The sequence below is a fragment of the Pteropus vampyrus genome, unplaced genomic scaffold (assembly GCF_000151845.1).
Source record: "Pteropus vampyrus isolate Shadow unplaced genomic scaffold, Pvam_2.0 Scaffold152, whole genome shotgun sequence".
In the NCBI taxonomy this organism is placed as follows: domain Eukaryota; kingdom Metazoa; phylum Chordata; class Mammalia; order Chiroptera; family Pteropodidae; genus Pteropus; species Pteropus vampyrus.
In genome coordinates, this window is record NW_011888933.1 from 1,084,753 (window position 1) to 1,111,252 (window position 26,500).

Consider the following 26,500-nt stretch of genomic DNA (forward strand, 5'->3'; position numbering starts at 1 on the left):
GCAGGAGAAACTAATAGTTGAGAGAGAGCCCTAGGCAAACTCGGCACTCCCTGTGAGGCAAGGGCACAAAAGGCTGGGCTGCTTTTTACTGGCAGAAGGGAACTTACGGGTTTAAGACCCCCTTTCTGGGATGGAAGGAAAAGGTCTAGATTTGGAAAACAAAGTTGGAGAGAATGAACAGAGGGCAGCGCCCAGGCCTCCACACCAAACTCCACCGCATCCTTGTTCATTTCCTCAAGTAGATTCAAAACGAAGTGAAGTTGATTCTCAGTTTATTGCCTTTTTTATCTACAGTTGAAGTCTTCAAAAGGTCAAGGTGGTTTTATCTCTTAAATAACATGTCAATCATATAAAACAGCTGGAACCAAAGTAGAGAAATATATACAATATAATACATTATTATCAATTGTTAAATTTTTACACTAAAAGAGGCTATTATGATTTACAATACCATTTCTCTAGTTAAAATTAAACCTGTCAAAAGACATAATGTACATTTTTTTTACAAAACCAGCACAGAAGCATTAATAAAAATGCTCATTATAATTTTAATTTTTCTATAATACACTGCACCCGTTACAAAAACAAACAAAAGGCATCACACTAGATGCTTTGAATACTGCATAAGTCAGTATGTTAACACTTGAGGAATAATGAATGGCCTGATCTGTCTTGCCACCAGGCTCATTCACAAGTTCCCACTCTACTACCTAAGCAAACTTTCTACAGGTGGGTTACTCGCCCTGGCAGTGTAATCCAAGTGCACTGTTAATGGGTAAAATGCCGAGAAGAAACTGATGCCACAAAACCAGCCCAACTCTACTATTTACACTATCCAGGGAAAGCCAAAGCTGGAAAACCACTCACGGCTGCACCAAAGAAAAAGTGATAAGCCGGACACTTTATAGAAAATTTTAACTATCTATAAATTTAAAATATTCAATAGAGTACAAATGGGCTTGCAACAGCTTATTCTCCTTATTTGTCCTGGGCTTGGGTAAGAAAAAACTTTTTTATTTTTAAATAAAGTTTTGATGGCATCGAAAAGCTTCACATTTATAAATAAGATTTTTATACAATGCAACATGTTTGTATAGTTTTCTTGTGCAACTATCAATTATTCTCGGGATTTACATTTTATTCTAAGGAAAAAGGTGTTAAGACTTCTTCCTTATTCTTAACTTGTTAGCATTAATAGTCTCCAGGCCGTGAAGGGGAAGTCAAGAGAGGTAAAGTCATTCAATGCTTAACACTGAGCAGCACAATATTTCAAACGCCTTATATTTATGGGTGGCCTACACAAGAGCAGCAAAGGGCCTGGGATATAGTCCTACCATTCACAACAAATTAAATTTTATATTTCCCCTTATGACGGTTTTAAAAGTGTAGATTACCCTTACGAGGGAACAAGTATTGCTTTAGATTGTATTATATTGGAATTTTTTTTTTAGCCACAAAATTTTCTAAGAGGCAGGAGTACTTTAAAAAAAATAGTTGTTCGAGTCATGGACAAGGAAAACAAAATAAGACACAATTATCGTCGGGAGCTACTCTAATAGGGAATCCAAGCCATGTGCAGTATTAAGACTAAAAGAAAGAAAGAACTTGACTGCTGCCAGGTGGAGACACCTTCTACTGGAAGTGTCCTTGACTGGGGGTACAGTAAGTGGACAGGATAAATCACCGGAAGTATCCTCACGGAAAAAATGAACAGAGAGACAAGACAGTGCTTCACTCAAAATGAGATGCAAATCCATTGTTCCTGGACACATAAGAAGTTAACCAAGTTCCACATATTTTTCACTCCTGCACAACTCCTTTCCTAGTCTTTGACATCGAAACTAAAATCACGTGTTTGGGTTTTTTTGTTTATTTTTTTTTAATGCTTATCATCAGATCAGTCATAAGTCCTTAGTCACCTTGTTTCTAGTCCAAAACAAACGTTTCTTATAAGCAACATACACCAAACTAATGCTTTCATTCTCTAAAGCAAACTTTCTAAAATGTTCCTATTTCATGTGTTATAGTCTCTGTAATGGAACATATCCAGATTTCTCTGTCTTATTATGTGAAAGTTACAATAGAAATGTGCTATTATAGGAAGCCTGAAAACAATAGAACTCTTACAATTTTATAGATCTCCAAATCCCTGTCCTTGTTATGGAAAGAAGCCAAGAGGAAATATCCAGGGTTATGTTATTATTAGGTTTAGTACTTCCGATCACTTTTTATAAACCATTCTATTACACAAGCAGTTCCTTACTAAGAATATTTTACCTTCTAACATTTCTCAATAGTCACAACTGGCCTAGAAAGTGGTACAGAAAATTAGAAAACAGGGATATCCGCACTGGAAGCTTCTTGATTTTATAGATATCACTTAAATTGCTGGTTATATTGGAAAAGAAACTTAACCACTACAAAAAAATGAGCAAGTGCTTCCCTCTTACAAAATTTCTTGAATCGGGCTGAATTTGTTTTTTAAATTAAAAAAAAAAAAAAAATCCTTCATTCATCATTCTCCCTTTGGGGATTTAGTCACTGTAGACAGATTTACTAACGTTCCCCTGAAAATGGGGAGGAAAACCTACAATAAAAGCATACGCAGGTGAGAGCAGTTTAACATACTAATTGCATAAAAGTTGTAAACAAGCTTTAAAAAGGCTTAAAGTTAATGGTTATGGCCTCCTGTCATGCACAGAGAAGTAAAGACAGAACCAGAAAAACAAACATACTGGAAAACAAGGCAAGACACAGAACATGACAGGATCCCCAATTTAAGTCAAATTCCTTGGTAAAACAAAAACAAGATTCTGTCTGTATGTTTAACTGGCCATTAATAGAATAATTTGGAATTTTTTAAAGGTTTCAGAAATTCTGATAATAGGCAACATTAAATTGTTACATAAGAAACAAACGAAAAAATTCACTAGCTCTACAAATGCTTTCTAAGTAAAGAATGTGTCAAATGTGATGACAAGGGAGTCACAATCTACGAAACACTGTTTTCTTAACGGGATTGTTAGCAAATAGGAGAACCTATTTTTCACCCTATCTCATCTCTAACCATACATTTGACCTTAGCCCTTTGAAATGTGTCTATATATTTTAGCTTAAGTGGAAAAATGTTCAAGCAACTTTCCAGCCTAGGGGTTGACAATTTGTAGGTATCAAAACAAAAACAAAACAAAACAAAACAAACAACAAAGTGCAAATTCATAGAGTTTTAACCCTTCAGTTACAGATGGCCTGCAGAGCTGCAGAACTGAAAGGCCTTGGCAAACAGTGGTGAATGTGATGAAGAAATAAAACATGCAGTTTATTTTTGGTCCTTTGTTCCAGCTCCCTTCTCTTCATGGTCCATTTCAAAACAACTGCTTCTTTTCAGCAGTTGAGACCTAAGCCTGTCCAGTGGTCTGGTACCATCAGAAAGTATTTGTCCATTGCTTCACAAAATCTAGTCCTGTACAACTCTGGAGAGACCACAGTTGGCATTTTACCTACGATTATGAAAAAGAAAATAAAGCTGTTGGTTACATAAGAGATTGGGCAACTGACTTCAACAACTACGTCCTTTCATTTAAACTACCATAAAGACACACGCAGCCCAGCAGCCTCAGAAAGGAAGTAGGGTGCTGTTCACCAAGCCACATGACACCAATCAGGCATTCCAGATAAAAGTTTCTATTTTAAAAGACTAGCTCTTGCCCAGAGAAGAGAGATATGTGAAAGCACAAAGGGGCTAGCAGGGTTCAGAGAACTTAAGACGATTTCAAGTGTTAATTACAGACAACTTCTCATTCAGAACCTCCAGCCTTTCTTTTTTAACTTTTCATTTTGAGAACCTCTGGCCTTTTAACACGAATTTAAACCCAGTATTTCCCCACCTACGCAACTCCCTTTATTACTTGATCATTTTGGAAATGATAAGATCAGAGATAACCACACTTAGATTTTTAGAGTTTAAAAACTGTCCATTTTAAAATGTCAAATGATAAGGAAAACCTAAGAACAGTTTCGAGGGTAAAGCAAATGAAAATTCCACTCACCTTGTCCTCCTAAAATTCCTGTTGATTTCACAACCATCTCAAGCTTTTTGTCCCACGTAAATGTTCGAATGTAATCTGTTGCAGGGAGCGATATTAGCAGTGAAGTTATGTTAGTAAATATAAGCAGATGACAAAGTAACCACCATTCCTTCTACAATAGCTAACATCTACTGAGTGCTAACAACATGCCAGGTGCTATCCTAAGGGTTTTTCCCCATATTAATTCATTTAATCCTTACAACCTCTTTCACAGGGCTTCATTTATAGGTGACTTTCTAATACAAATATATTTTTGGTGAAGATAATAAAAATGGAAATGAGGAAACAGAATAGCAGGTATTAGAATTTAAAAACTATTATTTTTGAGTTTTCCAATAAAAGTTGGTAAAAATATTCAAGAAGCAATCTCTAGAACAGGTTCAATATGATCTTCAAATTTTACTCTGGTTTCAATCATCAACTATAAGTAAGGGATGCTTATTGACTTACCTATAATTCCAACTACCAGCTCATTGCTAGTATCATCTCGTCCAACCAGCAGAGAATAATCTATAATGAGGTGGCTAGCAAGGAAGTGGGAGTCGCTACGGATCGAGGCTCTCAGCACAGCTTTGGAATGAGAACGGATATACAGAGGGTTGTCCCGAACCATCTTTAAGAGATTTTCATCCAGCAGGACTACATCACAACTCTCTTTCCCAGTATCGGTTTTTACATTTCTATTCCTAAGTGAACCCTTCAAATCAAAAACCTAGCAGAAAGAAAATTTTCTGTCATTTATATTAGTTGCTACAAATAAGATTAATTAACGTAATTAAATTAAAAGGGCAGAAAGGTTCCCTGTAGCCGCTACCATTATATACACTTTTAAATTTAATTGAAAAACTTAATTATAATTTATATAACATAAGTCATATGCATGCATTATAATTGTATAATATTTAAAATACATAGTGATATAATTGTATCAAATGAAATCAATACCAAGTATTCAGTTACAGAAACATTTCAGAAATAACTGACCCATTTAATCAACTTTAAGAAATATTAACAAAGTAGAAGCAACAGTACAGCTCTAGGAATTTTGGGGTAGTAGTAAAAACAACATACTCAGAGGTCAGAGGACTTGGGTACTAGACCGGAAGTGGATTTGACAGACCACTGCTAGTTAGCTGTTCTTGGCTCACGGTGACATAAGGAGCTAGTGCCAGAATATAAATCAATTACCTCCTGAGGCACACTGTTTAATTCAGCCGATGTTTCTCGCATAGCAAGACATTCTCGAAGAAGAAAACAACACATTGAATGACATTCTAGTACAAGCTCCTTATTTCACCACAGACTGGAAAGTTCAAGGACCAGCACTTTGAAGAGTACTGTTCTAGAATATAGACCAACCTAAGTTCTAGGAATATCTGTGTGATGTTGTAAAGTACTTAATTTCTCTGGGTTTTAGTTTCTTCATGTTTAAAACTGAGATGGTGGAAGTAGATCTGCCTTCTAATTCTGTAATTCTATGTTTCTAGGATACCAAATATGTTAAATTTTAGGACCAGCCCACAATATTCTTTCCTCTAGGGTTCAACCAGTCAAAAGTTAAATTTTTCCTGGGAACCAAAGTTTAATTTTTACTGGCAAATAAGATGTTATTCTCTGATTCACGATATTCGGAAACCTGAAGTACAAAGTGCTCCGGTACTAAATGCTTTGCATAGTCCAATATCCTTACCTGTGCCATCTTTCTCCCATAGAAAAGATTTTCCATGACAAGGAGATCTAACTTCTTCTCAGTGTTGTTCTGGGAGTTCTTATAACCAATTCTGTAAACTCCAAGAATTTTGGCTAAGGCAGTGGGCCGCTAATCAAGGAAAGAGGAATAAACTCTTATCAAAAGGGATTATTTGTAATTTAATACCAATATCTGGATTATTCATGCAATAGCCAAACATGATTTTCTATTAACATGACCAGAGAACTTGGGAAAAAACGCAAGCCCTTGAATCTCAGGAGCAAGTAAGGCAGGAATGCCAATAAATATATTAGATCCTCAACATTCTCCCAAGGGATAATCTTTCACAACTGCTCCATTTGCAAATTTTATAACATAGAATTTCCCCAATAACAAGCAATAAACTGTAAATGAAAAAAAAATCCATGACTCCCTCATATGCCTACTGAAAGGGTCACTGCTCAATGACAACTAGGCAAACCTGGGCCAGTGGCTCCTCTCTTTCTGCCTACCGGATCCACGCCCTCATTTCTCAACATGTTTCAAACATCTGTCTGTCTCAGCAAAATTACAAATTGTTAAATATACAGCTATTTTCTTTCAGTTTTAATGTTTTTAATTGACTTTTTTATATATACTAATTAAATGCAACTTGCAAAGGGTCTCTTGGTTCCTCACTGGCAAAGGGAGGAAAGAGTCTGAAATCACTGCATTCCATCACACCTCAGTAACAACAGAAATCCAGTCATGTCCTGTTCATATCTTACCACGGAAAAAACTGCCATTCAGACTACCTCTCAGGATGTGAAAAAGCCTAGCAAATTCTAATTATCGACCAAGGTTTGGGATTTCTACCTTTTGTTGAACAGCGTTTGTAATATAATTGAAGTAGTGTGGTGCGAAGTCGAGGAAAGACTGGACTTCCAGACGAGGCATTTGCTTCAAAATGAATCTATCATCTAAAAGGCAGAAATTTCACGTGTTTATTCAATCACAGTATTTACTGAGGTAATCTATAATAAATCATTCCAAAAATCCAAAATGATCTGTTTGCTTCACGTTTTTAAGGAACATTTTCTAATGTCACAGAGAAAAATCTGATCAGAACATAGTCCTCCGTTAATTCAACATTTAAAAGGGCTTCTACGGATTTATAGTCAAGAACCTCTACTTTTGACAGTAAGTACCACCCTTAAATTCACAGCTAGATGATCTACTTTTTAAAACTACGAAGTAAAATTTTATGAACTCCTTTGTTAGTAAGTAGTCCAATAAGTAATGGTTATGAAAGTTCTTATCAAGTAAAATCCTTCCTGCTGCATTATCTCAAATAATTCTGCTTTCACAGGGCATGGAGAATGAAGCATGAGGTATAAGTGGTACGGTCTTCTGTAAGCCTCACTGTTAGGAACCTATTTTCAGGTTAAATATTTCTGTTTTTACCTTTCTCTCATCAGCTCTGAGGTATCATATACATGTATATGCTTTTAAATATTTTATGACACGGCATAAATGTAAAAAGAAAAACAAAAATTTGTTTGCCAATTGACAGTGTCCTACTACCTCAGTTCAAGTCATTCATAAATTATTTGAGAGAAAAAGATGGATACTACTTAATTAGCAAAAAATTAAAAAGACAAACCTTCAGTTGCATAAAATGCAGCTCCTGATTTGCCTCCACGGGCCTGCCAGGGTGACGAGTGGGAAAGGGAACGAATGAAATCTTCTTCACTGCTGCCCAAAATCACTTCCCGCATCTTATGAAACTCTCCCGCATAGTAGAGCCGACAGTAAAACTTAGCATTAGCGTCAGAAAATTCTATAAACAGAAGTGTTTAAGAAAAAAAAAGCTTTTATGAATTGGAAATATCTTTTTCCTCTTGCCCACTTCCCCACCCCCACCAAAGGCCATCATTTAATTTTCTCCATGATAGCATTTTTCATGTTTAGTCTACTATACCCCTGAATATTACAATTTTGTTAAAGTGATCTTTAGAGAGGGTTAGAGAGCATCTGATGACCACCCTTACAAATTTACAGAAAAATCAAACATAATATAAGGCCCATTTCCCATTTTATACTGATCACTGTATTTTAATCATTGTACTTTTACATCTTAAATTTTACTGTATATGTTATTCTGGATGATAAATTTTTGGCACCCACAGAGATACAGACAATTCTACATACTTTGTCAAGGCTCTGTGGCTCTAGATTACACAATAAGTAATTATTTAAACATTAGAAACTAAAAAGAATTATAATTTATAAATTATAACTCAATTAAATTCATAAATTAACTTTCTTTGAAATGAACAATATATATTTTATAAACTAAATCTAGATTAAATAGAAGTTATGTCAGCACACACACTTAATGTAGTTCAAGAAGTAGGATATTTACCTAGTATAAAGCTAGAAGCCTCGAATAATAGTTTGCTCAATTATAGTCCCTGTCCCCAAACCAACAATATTTAATCTCATACTTACGAAGCTCCACGTGTGGATTTGTGAGTTGTTTCTTTTGTGTATCTCCTCCATCTGCTTCATCTAAAAGGTTTAATATCAGTAGTAAAGCCAAAGTTTTTAACAGCTATCACTCCATTTTGCCTGTTTTTCCCCTGATATAACATTAAAAACAGGTCAACTCTATCCTAGTCAAGTCACTCTCTAGCATTATGTATACAATTAAACTGTGTAAACTATTACAATAAAAATATGTGTACCTTTTGAAAGATCAATTTTTAGATTAAAAAAGAGAATTTAGGTTAAAGAATAATTTTTCTCATATTTAAGTGATTCCTATAATAGCAATATGCTAAATCGGCTCTTACATAAGAGTTTCCATTGCTTCTTTATCAGAGTTTATGACCAGTTTTGCCCATAAGTGGAATAATGCTTCCCCTATACCACATACTAAGATATTTATGTAATATATAAAATATACCAGTGTCTACCTCAGAGCTATTTTTTTTTTTATATTTGGTCTGTCCAACAACCTACTGCCAGATCCACTGTAATTATCGTAGATTTGGAGCACTTTTTAATATCTAGAAGAACAAGTCATCCTCTAAGTTTCACATTTCAAAACTGTTTTTTCAAAGCACCGATGCCTTTCCAGAATCACAAGCCCAAAGGCAGCCTATAGAATACTAAACAGATATCTTAATTATCAATGAAATTTTACCGTGCAATTAATTGCATTTTAAAATAAACTAATTCATGATCTAACCCAGGGCCTGCCAATATATTTCTGTAAAGGGCCAGATGTTAAGTTTCTTAGTCTCAACTATTTGACTTGCCAACGTAACATGAAAGCAGCCAGACGTCAGTAAATGGGTGGGCGTGCCTGTGTCCCAATACACTCTTATTTACAAAAGCAAGTCAGCATAGTTTGGTCTAACCCACGCTCAAACATAATCAGGTAGACATATTTTTTAAATACCAAAATGAAGGTGGACATCAACAGTCTCAACCTTATAGGAACCGGAAAAGAAAGGAAACATCTGGGGGGTGTAGTGGAAGAAACACACTTGAATATACGCCAGGATTTACATGGTGAGACAGATATTTTACATGTGTAATGTCACTTAGTTCTCAGTAAACCTTGAAAGACATTGCTTTTGCCAATTGACAGGTATGGAAACTAGGGATTTGATTCTACCACACAGTAAGTGATAGCAATGATGTGTGAACCCAGCCGGACTCTCCAAGTGCCGTGCTTTTTCCACTCTACCATGCTGAGATCTGAGAAGTCGGGGAAGGCCCTGGTTTTAGCAGTTAGAATTATCTACTTAAGGCTATAAGGAACATAACTAAAATGAGTAAACCAAAGCCTAGAATAAGTACATCTGGTCTCCTTTAACACACCTGGAGGCTCAGTGCCTTGACTCTCTGTCCCCTCCTTGCCTGTCTGCCCAACCTGGTAGTAAGCACTGTCCGCTCCACGTAAGGTCTCTCTCTTCTGGGAAGAGAGGTCAGGGCTTTTCCCTGCTGCCCCGCGGAAGAAGGACAGCATTCCAGAAGCTTTCTTGGCTACAAATAAGAAGCAACATATAAATACAGGTCACTATATGTTGAAAAATTTAAAATTTTCAACTCATTCTCTGTTAGCTGTAACCGTTTTATAAGGGTAGAATTCTACATAAAACCTCTGAAAAATATCTTTCCAAGGCAGTCACAGTAACTTAAGCAACAAGAGTAAGTTTGGGCTGAATTTTTATAGTATTACAATACAATTAATTAAACTAATACAAAACAACATTACGAGCTATGAGAATTCAAAGTGAAAGGTGACATATTTTTCTTGTTTGTATTCCTACATTTTAACACAGCAAAATATAAGATTTTGTTTTTAACATCTTCAGAAAGTAAATAATATAGAATGGCCAAAAATATTACTAAAGCTTGCTCTATACTCTTCTTAGTTTTGAGATTATTATATATGATCTAATGCTCTATGAGCTTAGTATACATGATTCTAATCTTGTACCTTTACCATCTACAAAACCATATCAAATGTGAATCATAAAGTGCTCGTGTAGGGTGGCGGACATCATTATGGTCTCTTAATCCCACTTTGATCCTTGCTAACAAAACTAATTATTTTTTTGTGGTGGGGGAAGGGGGACAGCCATGTGTACAGCCCCAGGAAACAAATTATGATGTGCATAAGCCAAACAGGACAGTGCTGCTCACCACTTTCTCAGTCTCCTCTGCAGGGAGGGGTGGCACTGAGACTCAGTCCTAACTAATGAGACTGAAAGCGGAAATTGCTGCTTTCCTAATAAAAAGGAACAGCTGTAACTCATATCTCCCTTCTTGCTGCCTCAAATGTCAACATAAAGTGGAACATTTCCGACCATGAGTAAAACTTAAGAGAATCATAGAGAAACCCCTATATGTTGTTGTGACGATGCTGAGTAGCTGAACCCCTACCAGCAACTGCCCACTTGGAGACATTGTTATTTTAGAAGAATAAACTGTCATTTGCTTAAACCCCATTAGCCGCGAGTTTTCTATTACTTGTAGTGAATACATTCCTAACTGACAAAGACCAAAGTTGAAAACCCAGTTCTCCACTACCTGTATAATTTGAGAAAATTGCTTAATCTAAGTCTAAACCATCTTTCTAAAAAATTTGGGCTATGTCAAATAACCCTTATGTGGTTCCTGTGGGGATTAAAGGAGAAAATGCATAAGGAGTTCTTTTCACGATGCCAGCAACACTGTAAAAACAACAAAAAAAGCTGCTGTCATATTTCTTAGGTCGTACACTTTAAACTGATAGCCCGAGCTAAGAAGCCAGATCCTCCTTCTTTCTGCATAACTCCGAGTTTCTAGGAGTTCCAAATTCAATAAACTTAAGAATCAAAAATAAGCAAAATATGTATAAAAGAGGATATTCAAAAAATTCTAAATCCATACTATATTTCAAAGACCAGAAGTAATAAATCCTTGCCAGACAGTATTTCTTGTGTGTTTTCTTCTTCAAACTGCAATTACAAACAAAACTAATAATAACTGCTTCTCCATTTGTAATCTTACTTGGTTGTGGTTCTGTTTCCGCTGTGCGGTTCGTCTGTCCTCCACTGCTCTCAGGTAATCTAACAGGGCTGCTACTCTTTGGTCTGCTATCTAAAGTACTAAAATGAAAAACAAAAGAAAAGTTGGTTTTATATTATTCAGACAGAAAATAGCAAGTACTCTGATTCCTTCATTAATCTATTCCCCACATATCAAACCCACAATATCATAAATCTGATTCATAATTTCTATAAATACAGATTATAACACGGAAGTCTTAAAATGTCTACTGGACTTAAAAAAAAGGCAAACCGTTTTAACTATAAATGTATATGGAGGAATATTATAAAAGCTTGTGCACAGGCTTTAGTGAAGTTGGGAAACCTATTTCAGTAAGAATCAAAATAATGAGCCTATGATAATTTCTGTTTAAATGTCTCGAATACTAAACATACTAAAAGAAATGGTTTTGGGGGTTTTGGGTTTTTTGTTTTGTTTTAACTATTAGGATCTTTAATTATTATGGAAAACTCACAAATATTTTAAGATACAAAGATAAGCAGTAGCTTACTAATTTCACAAACTACTATTTTTTAAAGAGAATTTAAAATGTTGAAAGTTTAAATCTATAATATACATTGACTTCTATGGCAATTATCAGAAAATAGTATCCAAAGAAAGAGTTTAAGGTCTTTTGCTATAGTTGATTTTTGCTCTATCAATTATTGGCTAAAATACAAGTGTGTATCCCAAAAACTTTCATACTGATAAAATTGAAGTATGAGCATTTAGAAAGATGACATAGCTAAATTAAAATAGATTCTACTTAATCATGGATCACCTATTTGTTGGAAGCCCCTCTTCAGCACTGTTTCGCAGAGTTGCTTTGGACAATTCCTCTAAGGCATTTCGGTATTCTTTACAACTTAGGGTAGAAACAGGTTGAAAAATGTTAAACATTACACTCCTTTTAAAATAAATTATATGCTTCCGAATAAGCTTTATATTATAAAAAACACAATCATTATAAGTATCCATAATTAAACAAATACACTTAACAAAAGTTATCAAGTATCTGTCTCCAGAGAGAATACAATAGACAACTCAACACACCAACCACTATCAATATCCTAAACAAAGATGGAGAGAGCCTACATACTAACATTTGGATGAAATACTTTAATTGTTTGAAAGCTGATTTACAAGTACGATACTTCAGGGTTTAGTACAATAGAGAGGAAAGGAACTTGAGAGTGCTTTACTGAAAATTTTTTTATGTTGCATCAGCCAAAAAAAAAAAGTTCAACTCTTATACTCACAGCCTGGGAGCCCTAATTTAGATAAATCAGATGTTAGGAAACAAGAAGCATCTTTGGGTGTATTATTTTGCCAGGACATTAAAAAAGGTTACCTCAACCAGAATATTTGCTTCCTGATAGTACAAAAATATATTTTTGATTTGGTTGACTTTCCTACCTTTCTTATTAGTGTAGTATGTCTAAGCAATAAAGTGAGAAGCAAATACTAACTAGCTTGATAAAGGCCAAAAGGCAATGATAAAAAATTTTTAATATGGAATCTTCTAAAGGTAAAAAGTCTTCTTTATTCAAACAGTAAACTCTACACTCCATAAATATGCTGAGGCATATAAATCTATCCTGTTTACCCTCTATATATCCAATACCTAGTATATCACACATTGTAGACATTCAAAATTTATTGAATAAGTGGACTCCTTGTAACCAATATATACAAAATCAAAATTTCAATACCTTGCAACAGAAAAAAATTTTTTTAATTAAACATCTTAGATTCTACTTAAACTAAGTTCTACCACTGCCAAGATATCATTAAGATTTAAAAGCTTTATTCTTTTTGACATAACATATCTATTTCTAAAGAGGAATACTTCTTTAGGATACACAACGGTGGACATATAAATGGGTTAAGGTACAGAAACAGCATTACCCTAAGTAAGAAACTTTACCTGCTATGTGTGAGAAGCAGGAAGGAAATGAATGAAGAGTACGAAAAAAGATATTCAGATAACGTAGGGCCGATATGTTCTAAGCATTATGTCAATAAGTAAATCAAGGAAGGGATATAGTGGATACATACTATATTACAGAGAATGGTTAAAGGATTAGTAAATAACTTGTCTAGTCAATTTAGTTATTAGGAGCTGGCTTAAGAATCATCCTATAATCATTTGGGTAGAGAGTATAATTTGAGATACAAGAAAATAAGCTATCACACTCAGATTATATGTTTTTTACTTATAATCATATTTGCTCTATTTTATGTAACATCTCAACGATAAGGAAATTAAAAACTATACGTAAAATATAAAAATACAACCATAGGTGAAAAAGCCCCATGAATAATACCTGAGAGCAAAAGCAATGATGGAGCTGGGTTCCTTCTCACAGACTGCAATGGGCACCCGCTCGTGTTCATACATCAAGTAGTGTTTATCTGGATCACTGTTCAAAAATTTAAAGTACATAAATAAATAAGCACAAAATTAGCAAAAAAATCATATATACAAACCATTAACACATTGCTAATAAATGCAATCTTAACAACATAGTATATAATTATAAGAATATAATTAAGCCAAAATGTATGCAAACTTGAACCTAACAGTCAAAGTTTTTAAAGGCAATTAAAAATTATCAGTTTTTGAAAATTATTAGTTTTCAAATCAGAGCATTCTGGAACAGTTACTCTAAACAAAGCTTTCTACACTAACAAGACATTAAGCCAAATTCATCTCAAAAATGACTTACAATGAACAGCAAAAGTGTAAAAGATTTTGCTCTACTATAAGCTTGAAAGTAAAGTCTTTTAGAAATTGTGGAAATGTACTACTAGTCCAACAAGAAATAACATAACTGTTCTCCTAATATCACAAGGAAACTCAACGCTGTGACTCATTTTACCCCAAATCTTGCTCCTCCAACTTCCACCCTAAATCCCATAGGGAAGCATTCATTCATTTGAGTAACAGTTATTTACTGAGCAAAACTATTACTAAGCACCTAACATGTGCGAGACATTAACAATATAATAGTGAAAAAAATAGTCATGGTAGAGTATACAGTATAGTGGGATTAAAAAAACAAATAATCCTACAGATAAATACAATGCCTTCTGTGGTGAGTGCCGTGAGGGAATCATGAGAGCGTATAACAAAGACACCTAATCTGGTTGGGGCAAGAAGCTATACTATGAGTCTCTACTTGTCTCCTCTCCAAGACTGTGAGCTCCTGAAAGCAGTGATTTCTCCTTATTAATCTTTTTCCACATCCTGGGGCACTAGAGCTGGTGCTCAGTAAGTTTAAATATTGACTGAATAAATTAATACATACGTCAGATAAGAACAAAGTCCTTATTAACAAATGTGGATACACCTGTACAAAAGTAACAAGAGCAGCACCTGCCATCCAAACAGCAGAAGAAAAGCATTCCTATCACCAGCCTTTATTTTTTCCCATTGTGAGTGAGCCCAGTACAAACAAGATCACATAAAAACTTGTATGGGTCATTGTAATTCATTACCACTGTTAGAAAACTCACAGTAAATTACTGGGTCAGCAATATCATCCTCACATACAATCAGCAATTTGTTTTTAGGATTCTGAGATCAGCAGGTACAGTAGTATATCTTCAAATATATATAAACACTTGTTTTTAGAAACAGTAATCTTAAGCATTAAGCAACATTAATGTTTTTTTCATTCACTCACCTACTATATAACAATGATCACATGTTCTACAAATTACATTATACCAAAAGACATCTATTTTACTGTGATGACGTGTAATATAGAACTGAGAAATACTTATATACAGTTAAACATATTTAAATACAGAGAGTAAATCTATAGGGAGAGTTTTTTTTTAATTTAGTAAAAAATAAAACCACCCAACAGCCGCTAGCTTTTATAATACTTACAAAGGAAACGGAACAGGGTTATAGCTATTTCCTGGAAGCAAATTTGCAAAGATGGCTTTCATGGTTGATTTTTCCTTCACTTGGCTGTCTGTGGATCCCAACAAATGTCCATCAAACACATCTAGGATGCAAAATATTCACTTATATGTTAGTTAATATTCAGGAAGAGTAAAAAACTATAAAGCTTTATTTAACTTTATTTCTGTTCCTTTTTGGAACACAGATGTATGCACATCATAATTATCAATTATGGTGTAAAATTTCTGATATAGCAATAATGAATATTATGGGCTGAAACAAGAAGCAACAGTGAAGCATACCCAGTACTGACTCCAAGGGGTTAATTTTTTTACACTTTAACATTTCTGACATTGAGATCGTCCTATAATCAATGCTGAGGCCAGGCAGCAGCCATGATGGGATTACTGCCTGAGTATGCATGCGCTTAGTCACAGTTGTTCATGTTGTCACTTCAACTCAATTACGTGCACTGTGGCTATTACATCTGAGTGTAAGTGCAATTTAAGTTATATTTAAAGTCTGCACTATAAGTAGTTACTACTTAAATAGAAAGCAAGAGAGAAGGCATAAATTTGCTATTAGCAAAACACATATTTGTTGTTGGAGAAACAGTTGCAATTTCTCCTGTTTTCTTATTGGTTATACTTTATGGGACTTAAGAAAGTAATATTCCCCAAAAAGTAGATGCAGCCAAATAACATTTTGTTACTGAAATACTTACGTGTCCAATAGTACAAATGAAGAAGTGATATGGTAAAAAAGCTATAAAAGAGCTCTTTCAATAAGTATAAAATTTTTTAATTCTAAGGGTTTGGAAAGCATTATGTCAAAGCATTCAGAGTGTTTTTCTCTTTTGGAAGAAGTACAGTAAAAGTGATAAACTGCACCTTCGGGAATGCTGGCTGTGTCTAGTTCAGAGGACCCTCCTGTCAACTGCTCAGACGTGACTTCAGGCGGAGCAGGCAGCTGGAGATGGGCAGAACTGGTGGAGCTCTGACTGGACAAGGCTGTTAAGAAGCGGTCCTCTAAAGAAAAACAAATGAGATGTTTAAAAACATTTAGTCCATTCCTACCTGACAGTGATGTTTTTAAAGTGCCACTGATATTTTTACTTCATAAACCAAAGAATTTTAGCTTCCTAAAAATTATTGAGGCCATTTTAGTGCATATTTTAGTAATGGATATAAAAATCCAGGCAGGCTGTATGACTTGACTACAATCAGATTGGATCTTAGTGACAGCATTATGACTGGTAACCAAGTCTGACTCCTATCCAACACCCTGTACTTGACCATACCGCCTACCAATATTAGTTCATTCAATTTAATAGGGAATGATATTATGACACTATTAGGAAAAAAATCACATGCTTATTCTCAGGGGGAACATTCATTTAATTATAATAGAAAAATGCCAAGAACTATGAGTTAGTTGAGCTCTTATTCTACAAATATAGTCTCAGTCAATTTCCCTACAAACTTTCTAGGATGTCACCAAGTTATTCAAGGAAATATTGTGAAAAACGGCCTAAGTCTAGAAAAGATTTTAGTGACATAAAAATATAAAACTTTGTAAGATTTTTGCAGTGAAACCTGGGGGTTGACTTTGTAACAAGCAAAAGAGAAATTCAACCTCCTTTTTTCTGTTTGTTCTTCCCCTAACAGAGGCCTTCTCTATTTAGTTACATTTCAGGATCCTTAATTTTCTTCTTGCAATATATTTTATGATAACTCTAAACTGACAGTGCTACAAATGCTCTACAGGAAAGGAAAAGAAGTCTAAGAACAACTGCATTAGAAAAAAAATTCTCAAAATTAGCAGTTAAAAACAATTACTAGACTAAGAAATTCTTTAAACACAATGGCAGGTGATCATTAGACCTAAAGACCCACCTTTTTCTCCATTTTGAAGTCCTGGAGAAATATTCCGTGGAGATGCATCCACTGCACTTATCTGTGGAGAATTAAATACTTTGTTAAGGGAACGTTAAAATCACATTTTAAAAAATTTTTAACCAAATGAATCTTAAACGTTTTGGTCTCAGGACTCCTTCAATCCCAAGAATCATTAGGGCACTCACATGGCTTTTATATGGTTATATCTTCCAATTTTTACCTTAATAGAAATTTATCAATTCATTTAAAAATGACAATAAACCATTATATGTTAACATAAATATCTTTTTAAAACATAGCTATTTTCCAAAAAATAATTGGTAATAGAGTGGCATTATTTTACATTTTTACAAATACTTCAATGACTAGCTTAATAGAAGACAGGGAGATTCATCTCTGGCTTCTGCATTTAACCTGTTGAGCTATATTATTATGATTTAAGTATATAAAAAATATCTAGCTTCACATCAGCACGTAGTTGAAAAAGGGAAATCTTGTAGAGCCCTTGAGAGGGTGTTGGGCTCCCAGGGGTCCTTGAACCACACTTTCAGAATATTGCACTCAACAGGAGCTCACTTCTTAGTATTAAAGCAACTAGGAACTACTTATGATTATCCATTAAACCTAGTAATCTTTTATCAACCACTGACTTTCTCAAGTCCCATTATCCACAGATAAGATATATTTAGAATGACTATAAGCTCTGTGCACAATTTGATTACAAAGTAATTTCTTAGACTGCTGCTTAGAATGTTTTTAGATCTGCTCACTACACCAGAGAAACCTTCCTGGCCACTCTATATAAAATAACCAACCACCACCCATTCCTTCCGCAATACGCTCCATCTCCCTCATTTTTTTCTTTACAGTTTTTTTTCATCTGTTTTTTAAATGTTTATTGGTTCATCCGTTTATTTTTCAGTCTCCTCATTAGACAAATGTTCAATGGGGGCAGTGACAATGGCCTTTGTTCACAAATGTATGACTTGAACCTAGAACAGTGTCCAAAAGCACTCAAGAACTACTTGTCAAATGAATGAATATAAAGGCAGTGCTACAGATTTTCCAGTCAACTTTCAACCTTTCAAAAAGATTATCATCTGTTGAATAATTTTATATTTTAAATTCTGTGTCTACATATTATAGTTAAAGGTCTTACATCACTAGCATTGCAGTTTCTTCAGTGGGCAAATGAAGGGCCATTAGCAGTCTGTGCTAGCCCTAGACTACTTTGCAAATACTAATATACAAATCATCTTCAATAATCTTTATTCTTCTCCTCACCTACACTTTAAGGAAAAGTGATTCCTACAGTTATTTATGAGACAAAAATGAAGAATTCAATTATATATTACTAAATAAAACAAAGATTTAAAGCACTTGGATCCATTATTTCATGAAAATGTTCTATAGGTATTATAGACTTGTACAAAACGATATGTATTTAAGGTCCCAAATCAGTTAACCTTAAGGGAGCGAGGATTATCCAGGTAGGCCTGACCTAATCACGTATCCCTTAAATCTATGTTTAGAGGTCAGACACAGAAAAAATCCGAGATTTAAAGCATGAGAAGATCTGAAGCATGGGGCTTTGAAGATGGAAGGAGCCACATGACAAGGAAAGCAAGCAGCCCCTAGGAGTTGAGAATCATCCTGGTTGACTAACAACAACAAAAGGGGATCCTCAGTCTTATAACCTCCAGGAACCGAATTCTGCCAACAACCTGGATAAGTTTGGAAGGGGACCCTGAACCTCAGGTAAGATAACAGCCCTGGCTGAAATCTTCATTTCAGCTGTGAGACAGAACAAAGAACCCAGCCACACTGTACCAGACCAATGACCACTGTGAGATAATACATTTGTGTTTTAGCCCATAAAGTTTGTGGTAATTAGTTAAGCAACAAGAGAAAACTAACACAGTTAGGAAAGGCTAATTAAATCAATGTGTAGAACTAACCCAGACCCCTTAAGAAAAGCTTCTCACTTAAACACAGAGATAAAGAACACCCGAAAGTGAAAGCAAAATAAATCAGGACTCTATTTTATACTCAGAATATCCACAACTTCTTTATAGCACCTATTACCACTGTGATACTATCTTCATTAATGCCAGTAGCTAGCAGCTTTTAATAAATGTTTCTAATAAAGGAATTATAACATTTTATTTCAGGCTAAGATAAAAAATTAATCTAGGTCATGTCTCCCTGAAACCTCACAACTTTAAAATAAAAACCCCGATTTTATATTATTAATAAAGTGCATATTAAACTACCACTTCTAAATATCATAAAGGAAATTAATTATAATATTTATATCAATGAAGGTCTAGAGACAAGACTACATTTTATTACCTTGCTTTCTTCCCCTTGTCTCAGTCTTCCAGGACTTGGAGGAACTGAAGGCCTCTTTCTACCCTTTTCCTGCTGGAAAAGGTCCTGCAACCTACAATTAAAGGAAAAAAAGAAAACAAACAAATAAAAGAATATGGTTTTATTTCTATATGACACTTATAAATTTTCTTCTTACAGCTCTGAAACCACAATAATTACATTTTCCTAATATTCAGATTGCATTTTGATTTCAATAGATTCTAAAGTTGTACATAACTAAGTTTTTGTCTTATTTCTAATCAACGAATTGTGCTCGCTTCGGCAGCATGTATTCTAATCAATGTATCAAGAGCTGTTACTGATATGACTATAGTTATAAAAGAACGGCAAATTACTATAAGAGACAGCATAACGTAACATCAAAAACACAGGCTTTAAAGATGGATACACCTAAGCTCAAAGCCAAGTTCTGACAATTAACAGCTTTATAACTTGGGCAAATTCCTTAGTCTCTTAGAGCCATAGTTTGTTTCTCTGTGAAATGGAAACAGTATATACATTTTGGACTCATAAGATCAAATAAAAAAGTGAATTTCTACCACCTCACACTTGTTAGAATGACATTATCAAAAGACAAGAAATAGCACGTGTTGGAGAGGATGTGGAGAAAAAGAACCCTTATACAATGCTGGAGGGATTGTAAATTGGTACGGCCACTATGGAGATCAGTAAGAAGGTTCCTCAAAAAATTAAGAATAAAGCTACCATATGACCCAACAATCCCTCTACTGGGTATCTAACCAAAAAATTTGAAAACATTTATTCATAATGATATATGCACCCACTTCTATGTTCATTTCAACATTCTTCATGATAGCCAAGACATGGAAACAACCTAAGTGTCCATCAATGGATGACTGGATAAAGAAGATATGGTACATATATTCAATAGAATACTACTCAGCCATAAGAAAAGATGAAATATTACCATTTGCAACAACATGGACGGATCTTGAGATTATCGTGCTAAGTGAAATGTCAGATGAAAAAGGACCAAAACGATATGATTTCATTCGCATGTGGGATATAAAACAGAAAGCAACTCACAAACTCAGCCAGACAACAGTAGGGTGGTTACCAGAGAGGAAGAGGGGAGGGAGAGTGAAGAGGGTAAAGGGGGTCAAATATATGTAACAGAAGAAGACTAGACTTTGGGCGGTAAGCACATAATGCAATATACAGGTAATGTATTACAGAACTGTATACCTGAAGCTTATGTTACTAACCAATGTTACCCCAGTGAATTTAACTTTTTAAAAAAGAGTAGATATCCGTTTACTGCCTTACTTAGTGCCTAGCATAATCCAAGTGCTCTATGAATAAATGTTATAACAATTTAACCAAACATTTATATAAGCATTAAAAGGAAATGCTTCCCAAAATAAATATTTAAATAAAGGTATAGGATACACAATAATTCAGATATATTAGATTCAATAAGCACACACACTTAGGTATTTGAAACAGTATTGAAGGCTGTTCACATCTTTGTTTTTTTATCTTCACAAACTACCTAAAGATTAGCATATATATTTTAAAGATATGAGGGTGGTAGTAGTGATAGAAAATAAGAGCTTCTGCAACTTGAGAGTAAAATAAAAATCTACAATTAAGAAAGACATTTAAATTACAAACATCATGGCAGACCAAATTTTATAATCACATTAAAGAAACACCAGACTACAAAGTCATACCTGTTATTCCAGGCTTGCAGGACTTCGCAGAGGCTTTGTTTCTTGGCAATGAGTGACTCAAAGACTGACTGCAGTTGCTGAGGGGCATCCACAGAGGAAGACATTAGCCTTGCTTGCATCTTTTCAATCCAGTTCTTGAACTCACCTTCTTCCATCTACAAGAAACAGAAACAATTCCAGCCATCTGAGACACACCTCAGAAGAAACTTCCAATGAGTTAACAGTTAACTTTTGGGTTTCTGTCAAAGGAATAAATTACCTCTTTTTGTGCAAAGATGTCTTCCATTTTTTCCTCTCTTGTTTTGCTAAATGTATCAGTCTTCAAAGATGCGAGTCTTTCATCAATAGCAACATATACCTGTGAAACTCTTAACAATATAAAGAATATCAAACAGTTTAGAAAAGCAGAATCAAATTTTCTAATCTCACGTAAATGGAAAAAAGATATCACATGAAACTTTATGTTTTATCTAATTAAGAATCATATATCATTTTGCAGGACAAAGAAGAGCTGTAAGGATGTACATCAAAATTTTAACAACTGTTTTGTCTGCGAGTTTGTCTTCTTTTTCAATACTTTTATGTGCTGTCTACATTTTAATTTTTTTGACATCAAGCATATATAACATACAATTAGAAAAATGCAGTTACTTACAATTTAAAAAAAGCTAAATGAACAAACCCGGTATTTAACATAGCTATAGATTACAGGCAGTACCAAACAAAAAAAAGATGATCAAAGAAACAAAAACTTACTTCTGAAAGAAGTCCTTTAGATCCTGCAGAAGGGACACTTTTAACGGGGCCTGACGTTTAATGAATACTTTGGGGAGTGGAACACACACTTCAAGAAGCCGAATGGGAGAATAACTGAGAGAAGAAAATACAAGTCATAGTAGAAAAGTGAAAAATACTTTAATATTTTGAATTAAGTTATATCACGATAGTCAACTAAATCCTATGCATAAGAAGTAATTAAGTTTCTATAAAATGGTGTTTTAAAACAATCATAAAAATGTTGAAGATAACTTTTTTCAACCATCATAAATATTTTCCCCAATATGGAATAATTCTGTTTGTTCATTTTTTCACTGCATTGTGATATCATCATTTATCCCCCAAGACTATCCTCAGGTGCTTTAAAAACAAAAAAAGACTGGGGGTATAAACTTCTACAAACAGAGAGGGACTCTTTTCTAGGATTAGCTTAGACATAGGTATTCTGTACCTTCCTGGCTCCTGAGGATTCTTCAGAAGTCTTTCTTGACTTCCTACCTGAGGGTTTATGTAGTCTAGTAATGCTATACCCCACCTACACTGTGGGGTCATGGTTAAAAGCTCCTGCTTGAAAAAGGAAATAGGGTCCTACTACAAAATATTTCCTGAAGTCCCGTCAAGTGCTGTTTGAAGCACCAAGGATACAGTACTAACAAGGGCCAAAATTCCTGCCCTCAGGATTCAGAAATAAGATTTAGGTAACAAACCAGACAAAAATAAAGCTGAGGGAGGGAAGCAGGGAATGCTAGGGGTGATAAGGAGTCAGCACAGGTGAAATTTGAACAAAGACATGCAGGAAGTAAGGAAAAGCAGGCAGATATCTGCGGGGCAGGCAGCTCTGAGAAGCAAGAGCAAGTGCAAGGCAACAGGCAGGAGCCTGCCTGAAATAACCAGGGCCCAGCCAAGACACCAGTTAGTCTGCAACAGGGTGAGCTGGGGAGAGTAGCAGGTAAGAACAGAGAGGCCCTAGGCAGCCAGAGCCCTTAGGAGCTTACAGGCCAGGCCTATAAGTGGACTCTGGCTCTCACTCAGGGTGAAACAGACACCTATTAGAAGATGTGCGCTGAGCTGATTTTTATTTAATAGGATCATTCTGACTGCTGTGTTGCGAAGAGGCTGTAGGTGTCAAGGCCAAAGGCAAACTGGTTGAGGCTACTGCAATAATCTAGTGAAAAGAACAGGCTCAGTCCAGAGTGGTAGTGGTGGAGATGGTGAGAAGTGTTCAGATTCTGGATCTATTTTGAAGGCAGAACCTGAAGGCTTTCTCAAATCATTTAATATGACAGTGTAACTACTCATCTCTGAACCAGTGATTTTAGCTCTATCCAGAATATCTGACTATCCTTATGCTAGCTAATGTCTTAGCAAAAACTGTGATAAACTCTTAGATGCAAAAACAAACAAAGGTTAAGAGTAACACCTGTAGTAGCAGACCTACTAGTTCATATCATGACTCCATCATTTGCTAACTCTATAAGTGAGCTATAAACTCACTAAGTGAGGGTAATAATAGTAGCTATTTATCAGGGTAAGGATTAAATAATAACACTGAAAGTTCTTCACCCAATAGTATGGCCCTTTCCATTTGCCAAGGCAGAGGTGGGGAACAATACACACCACACAAATTTATTCAATCTAGTAACAGCGGAACTGTCACAAAGCCTTCCAGGGAGTAAGTACACAATTGTGTAAAAATGCACTGACTTCTCACCTGAAAGATGCCACCATCTGGTTATAGGAGAAATACTGATGATAATCATGGTGGATGGAGTGACCACATGGCTCAGCATTGGCTCTACGAGTGTACTGGTGCCCATAAAACCTAAGTTCAAGGTATTTTGCAAATGACATGGACCAGGACTCATTGGAAAGAGCAACAACTGGTGTTACCTGAAAGTCAGCATAAATCGTTCATTATCACATATTAAGAATCTCTTTTTTAAAAAGTAATATACTTCCTTTTCTAATACAAATTGAATATCATCTGATGGCCGAAAACTGGAAAAAGAAAAGTGGAAAGGCAGGTGGAGTTAGAGATGGCTAGGGAGAGCAGTATCACCAGTAATCCAACCACCGTCATTATGCTAATATATTTATTTTCTTTCTACATGCACAGAAAGTATATTTATATTTCAAAACTCTTTCTTGTAATTAGTTTCACAGCCTCTTTTTTTACTTAGCAATAGATCACAAATACATTCCCACATAAAATACTCTGTACCACTTGATTTTTAATGGCTGCAGAGTATCCCATTATATTAACCAATCCCTACTGATGTGCATTTAAGTCACTGTACGTTTTTCTTTATTTTGATGATACTATGATAAACTTCCTTATAAGTAAATACTTACAAATGTCCATAATTATATTCTTAGAATAAATTAATAAAAGTGGGGATTGGTAGGTCAAAGAGCATGAACACTTACGTCGTCTTTCACTCTTTTTGTCACGCTGTCTTCCAAAACAGGTGTACTGGTTTACACAACCTCCAACAATATCAGAATACCAGTTCCCCTACTTTCTTACCAATTTCAGGAATTATAAATCTTGGAAATGTGATTTCAAAGAATAAAAGATTTCAAAGAAAAAAAAAACACACACACACTCGCTGGTTTTATTTATACTTCTTTGACTACTAAAAATAAAATTTACTTATATAAATCTACTGGCCATTTGTATTAACCTGCTTTGTCATGCATGCCTTCTGCCCATTATTCTATTATCACGGCTTACAGAAATTTAATATTAAGTATATTAATGTTTGGTCACATATGTTATAACTTTTTTTGACACATAAGTTTTTCATTTTGGTGTAACAAACATTGTTTACCTTTTCCTTTCTAACATAAACCCAAAGGCGCAAGTTTCTGTTCTAAAATAAAGTGCATATGCCAAAGTATACAAGACATAAAGATCAAATTTGTTATTCATTTCGTTCACTGGTCAATCTACAAAAGTTCATATATTCTACAACAAAATATTACCAGCTGTCTAAAAGAAACTAAAAGTCTATAAGAACAAGTAAGACTGAGAAACATTTCTTGATACTTAAAGAAATGATTTCATGGCTGTATATTTGACACTGCAGAAGGAACTAACTTTGATTTTGCCCTCCTCAACCACTGATATCGATATAGCTCACACTATTTTTTACATGTAATTCCCATATGTGCCTTCCAAAAGCACACTCCAAACCAAGCCAATAAAAATGCCAATGAAGTTAAATTTGGCACATGCTCACTGCAAACAATTTGGATAAAAAGCATATATTAAAAACATAATATTGGCACCAAATACTTCCTCTGGAGTTATAAAAGAAAAGCAGCAGAAGAAATAAAACATGTGATACTTTTCTCAAGAATGTTTATGAAAAACCAGTAGAGATCAATTTAAACATGGCCTCATCTATATCTCTTAAATAGCAATGTGGACATATGCTCAAACTTATACAAACAACTGAGCATACTGTAACTATTGTGTTATAAGTCTTTTTCCTCCCTTTTTTTCCATTCTAGGCCTTAGTACAGTATCTGGCACATAGATGGTGCTAAATAAGTGTATGCTTATTTATGAATAAACAAACATAACTGAAAAATGTCAAGACATACTCTATATATTTTACTGGACAAGGTACCTATATTTTACATAATGACTGATAAATCCTAAAATGGAATCTTCAAGGAACAAACATTGAATGGAACAGCACTAGAAGGTAAAATAAAGAAGAGTCCAATGACAAAAAACACAACCTAAATAACAGACCACTCTCTCCCACAAAAAAGTATACAAATAAAGATAAAAATGATATTATATAAAATAGTACAGTCACAGGATACATTTACCTGTTTACAGATTCTGCACCAGGAATAAGTGAGAATTGTATGTTGATATCCAGGTACTGGAGAATCCAATTCCTTTAGGATTATCTGCACACAGCCTTGGCCGTGAACAAAGCGCCGAATATGATGCACCATGGGGGTATCACAGAACATGCTAGGACACTGATAAGAAGGCCTTTGACAAAAAGAAAGTCCTCACATTAATTATAAAACCGAGGAGCAAAGTATAATGAATACTGACTAATCAAAACCACTGACAAGAAAGTACAGCATCCTCTCTAGAATAAGGATGACTGGTGGACAGTCTGTTCAGAGTACCACTTAAAAGTACTGCCTGGGGCCTACAGCTGAACATCCTGTCTTCAACTACAGCACGGTGACAGTTCCTACTTATTAATAAGCACATTCTATTTACTGAGCATTTTTAAAACATCATCTCATTTTACCTATTAAAACTCCTGACATTTTCTGGATTTTGTTATTCTCCAAAAATGGGTGGTGGCAAAGATCAAGTTACACGCTCTTTGAAATTTAAGTGGTAATAGCACTAAAACTAAAACCGAGATTCTGTGCTTCTCTTGCCCCTCACCTGAATCACTGTAAAAAGACATTCCTGCCCC

At 34.9% G+C, this 26,500-nt stretch overlaps 1 protein-coding gene across 8 annotated transcripts in view; it reads right to left on the bottom strand.

The window, feature by feature from the left end:
• Positions 1–255: 255 nt before the first annotated feature.
• PIKFYVE (phosphoinositide kinase, FYVE-type zinc finger containing) overlaps positions 256–26,500 on the bottom strand; it is a 73,482-nt gene continuing 47,237 nt past the window's right edge. For 7 of the 8 annotated variants that reach the window (XM_011369636.2, XM_023536258.1, XM_023536254.1 and 4 more), the window contains 19 exons: positions 23,752–23,930; positions 22,020–22,133; positions 21,523–21,631; positions 21,264–21,418; positions 19,531–19,621; positions 17,176–17,236; positions 16,171–16,308; positions 15,263–15,383; positions 13,692–13,787; positions 12,146–12,229; positions 11,326–11,423; positions 9,649–9,813; positions 8,269–8,328; positions 7,421–7,597; positions 6,634–6,737; positions 5,779–5,907; positions 4,539–4,800; positions 4,050–4,124; positions 256–3,500 (listed from right to left, as the gene is read on the bottom strand). In XM_011369636.2, the coding sequence (XP_011367938.2) occupies positions 3,385–3,500; positions 4,050–4,124; positions 4,539–4,800; positions 5,779–5,907; positions 6,634–6,737; positions 7,421–7,597; positions 8,269–8,328; positions 9,649–9,813; positions 11,326–11,423; positions 12,146–12,229; positions 13,692–13,787; positions 15,263–15,383; positions 16,171–16,308; positions 17,176–17,236; positions 19,531–19,621; positions 21,264–21,418; positions 21,523–21,631; positions 22,020–22,133; positions 23,752–23,930 (2,334 nt within the window). In that variant the 3' untranslated portion in view covers positions 256–3,384. The remainder of the gene's footprint in view (positions 3,501–4,049; positions 4,125–4,538; positions 4,801–5,778; positions 5,908–6,633; positions 6,738–7,420; positions 7,598–8,268; positions 8,329–9,648; positions 9,814–11,325; positions 11,424–12,145; positions 12,230–13,691; positions 13,788–15,262; positions 15,384–16,170; positions 16,309–17,175; positions 17,237–19,530; positions 19,622–21,263; positions 21,419–21,522; positions 21,632–22,019; positions 22,134–23,751; positions 23,931–26,500) is intronic. The other variant, XM_023536255.1, reaches the window with a different exon arrangement.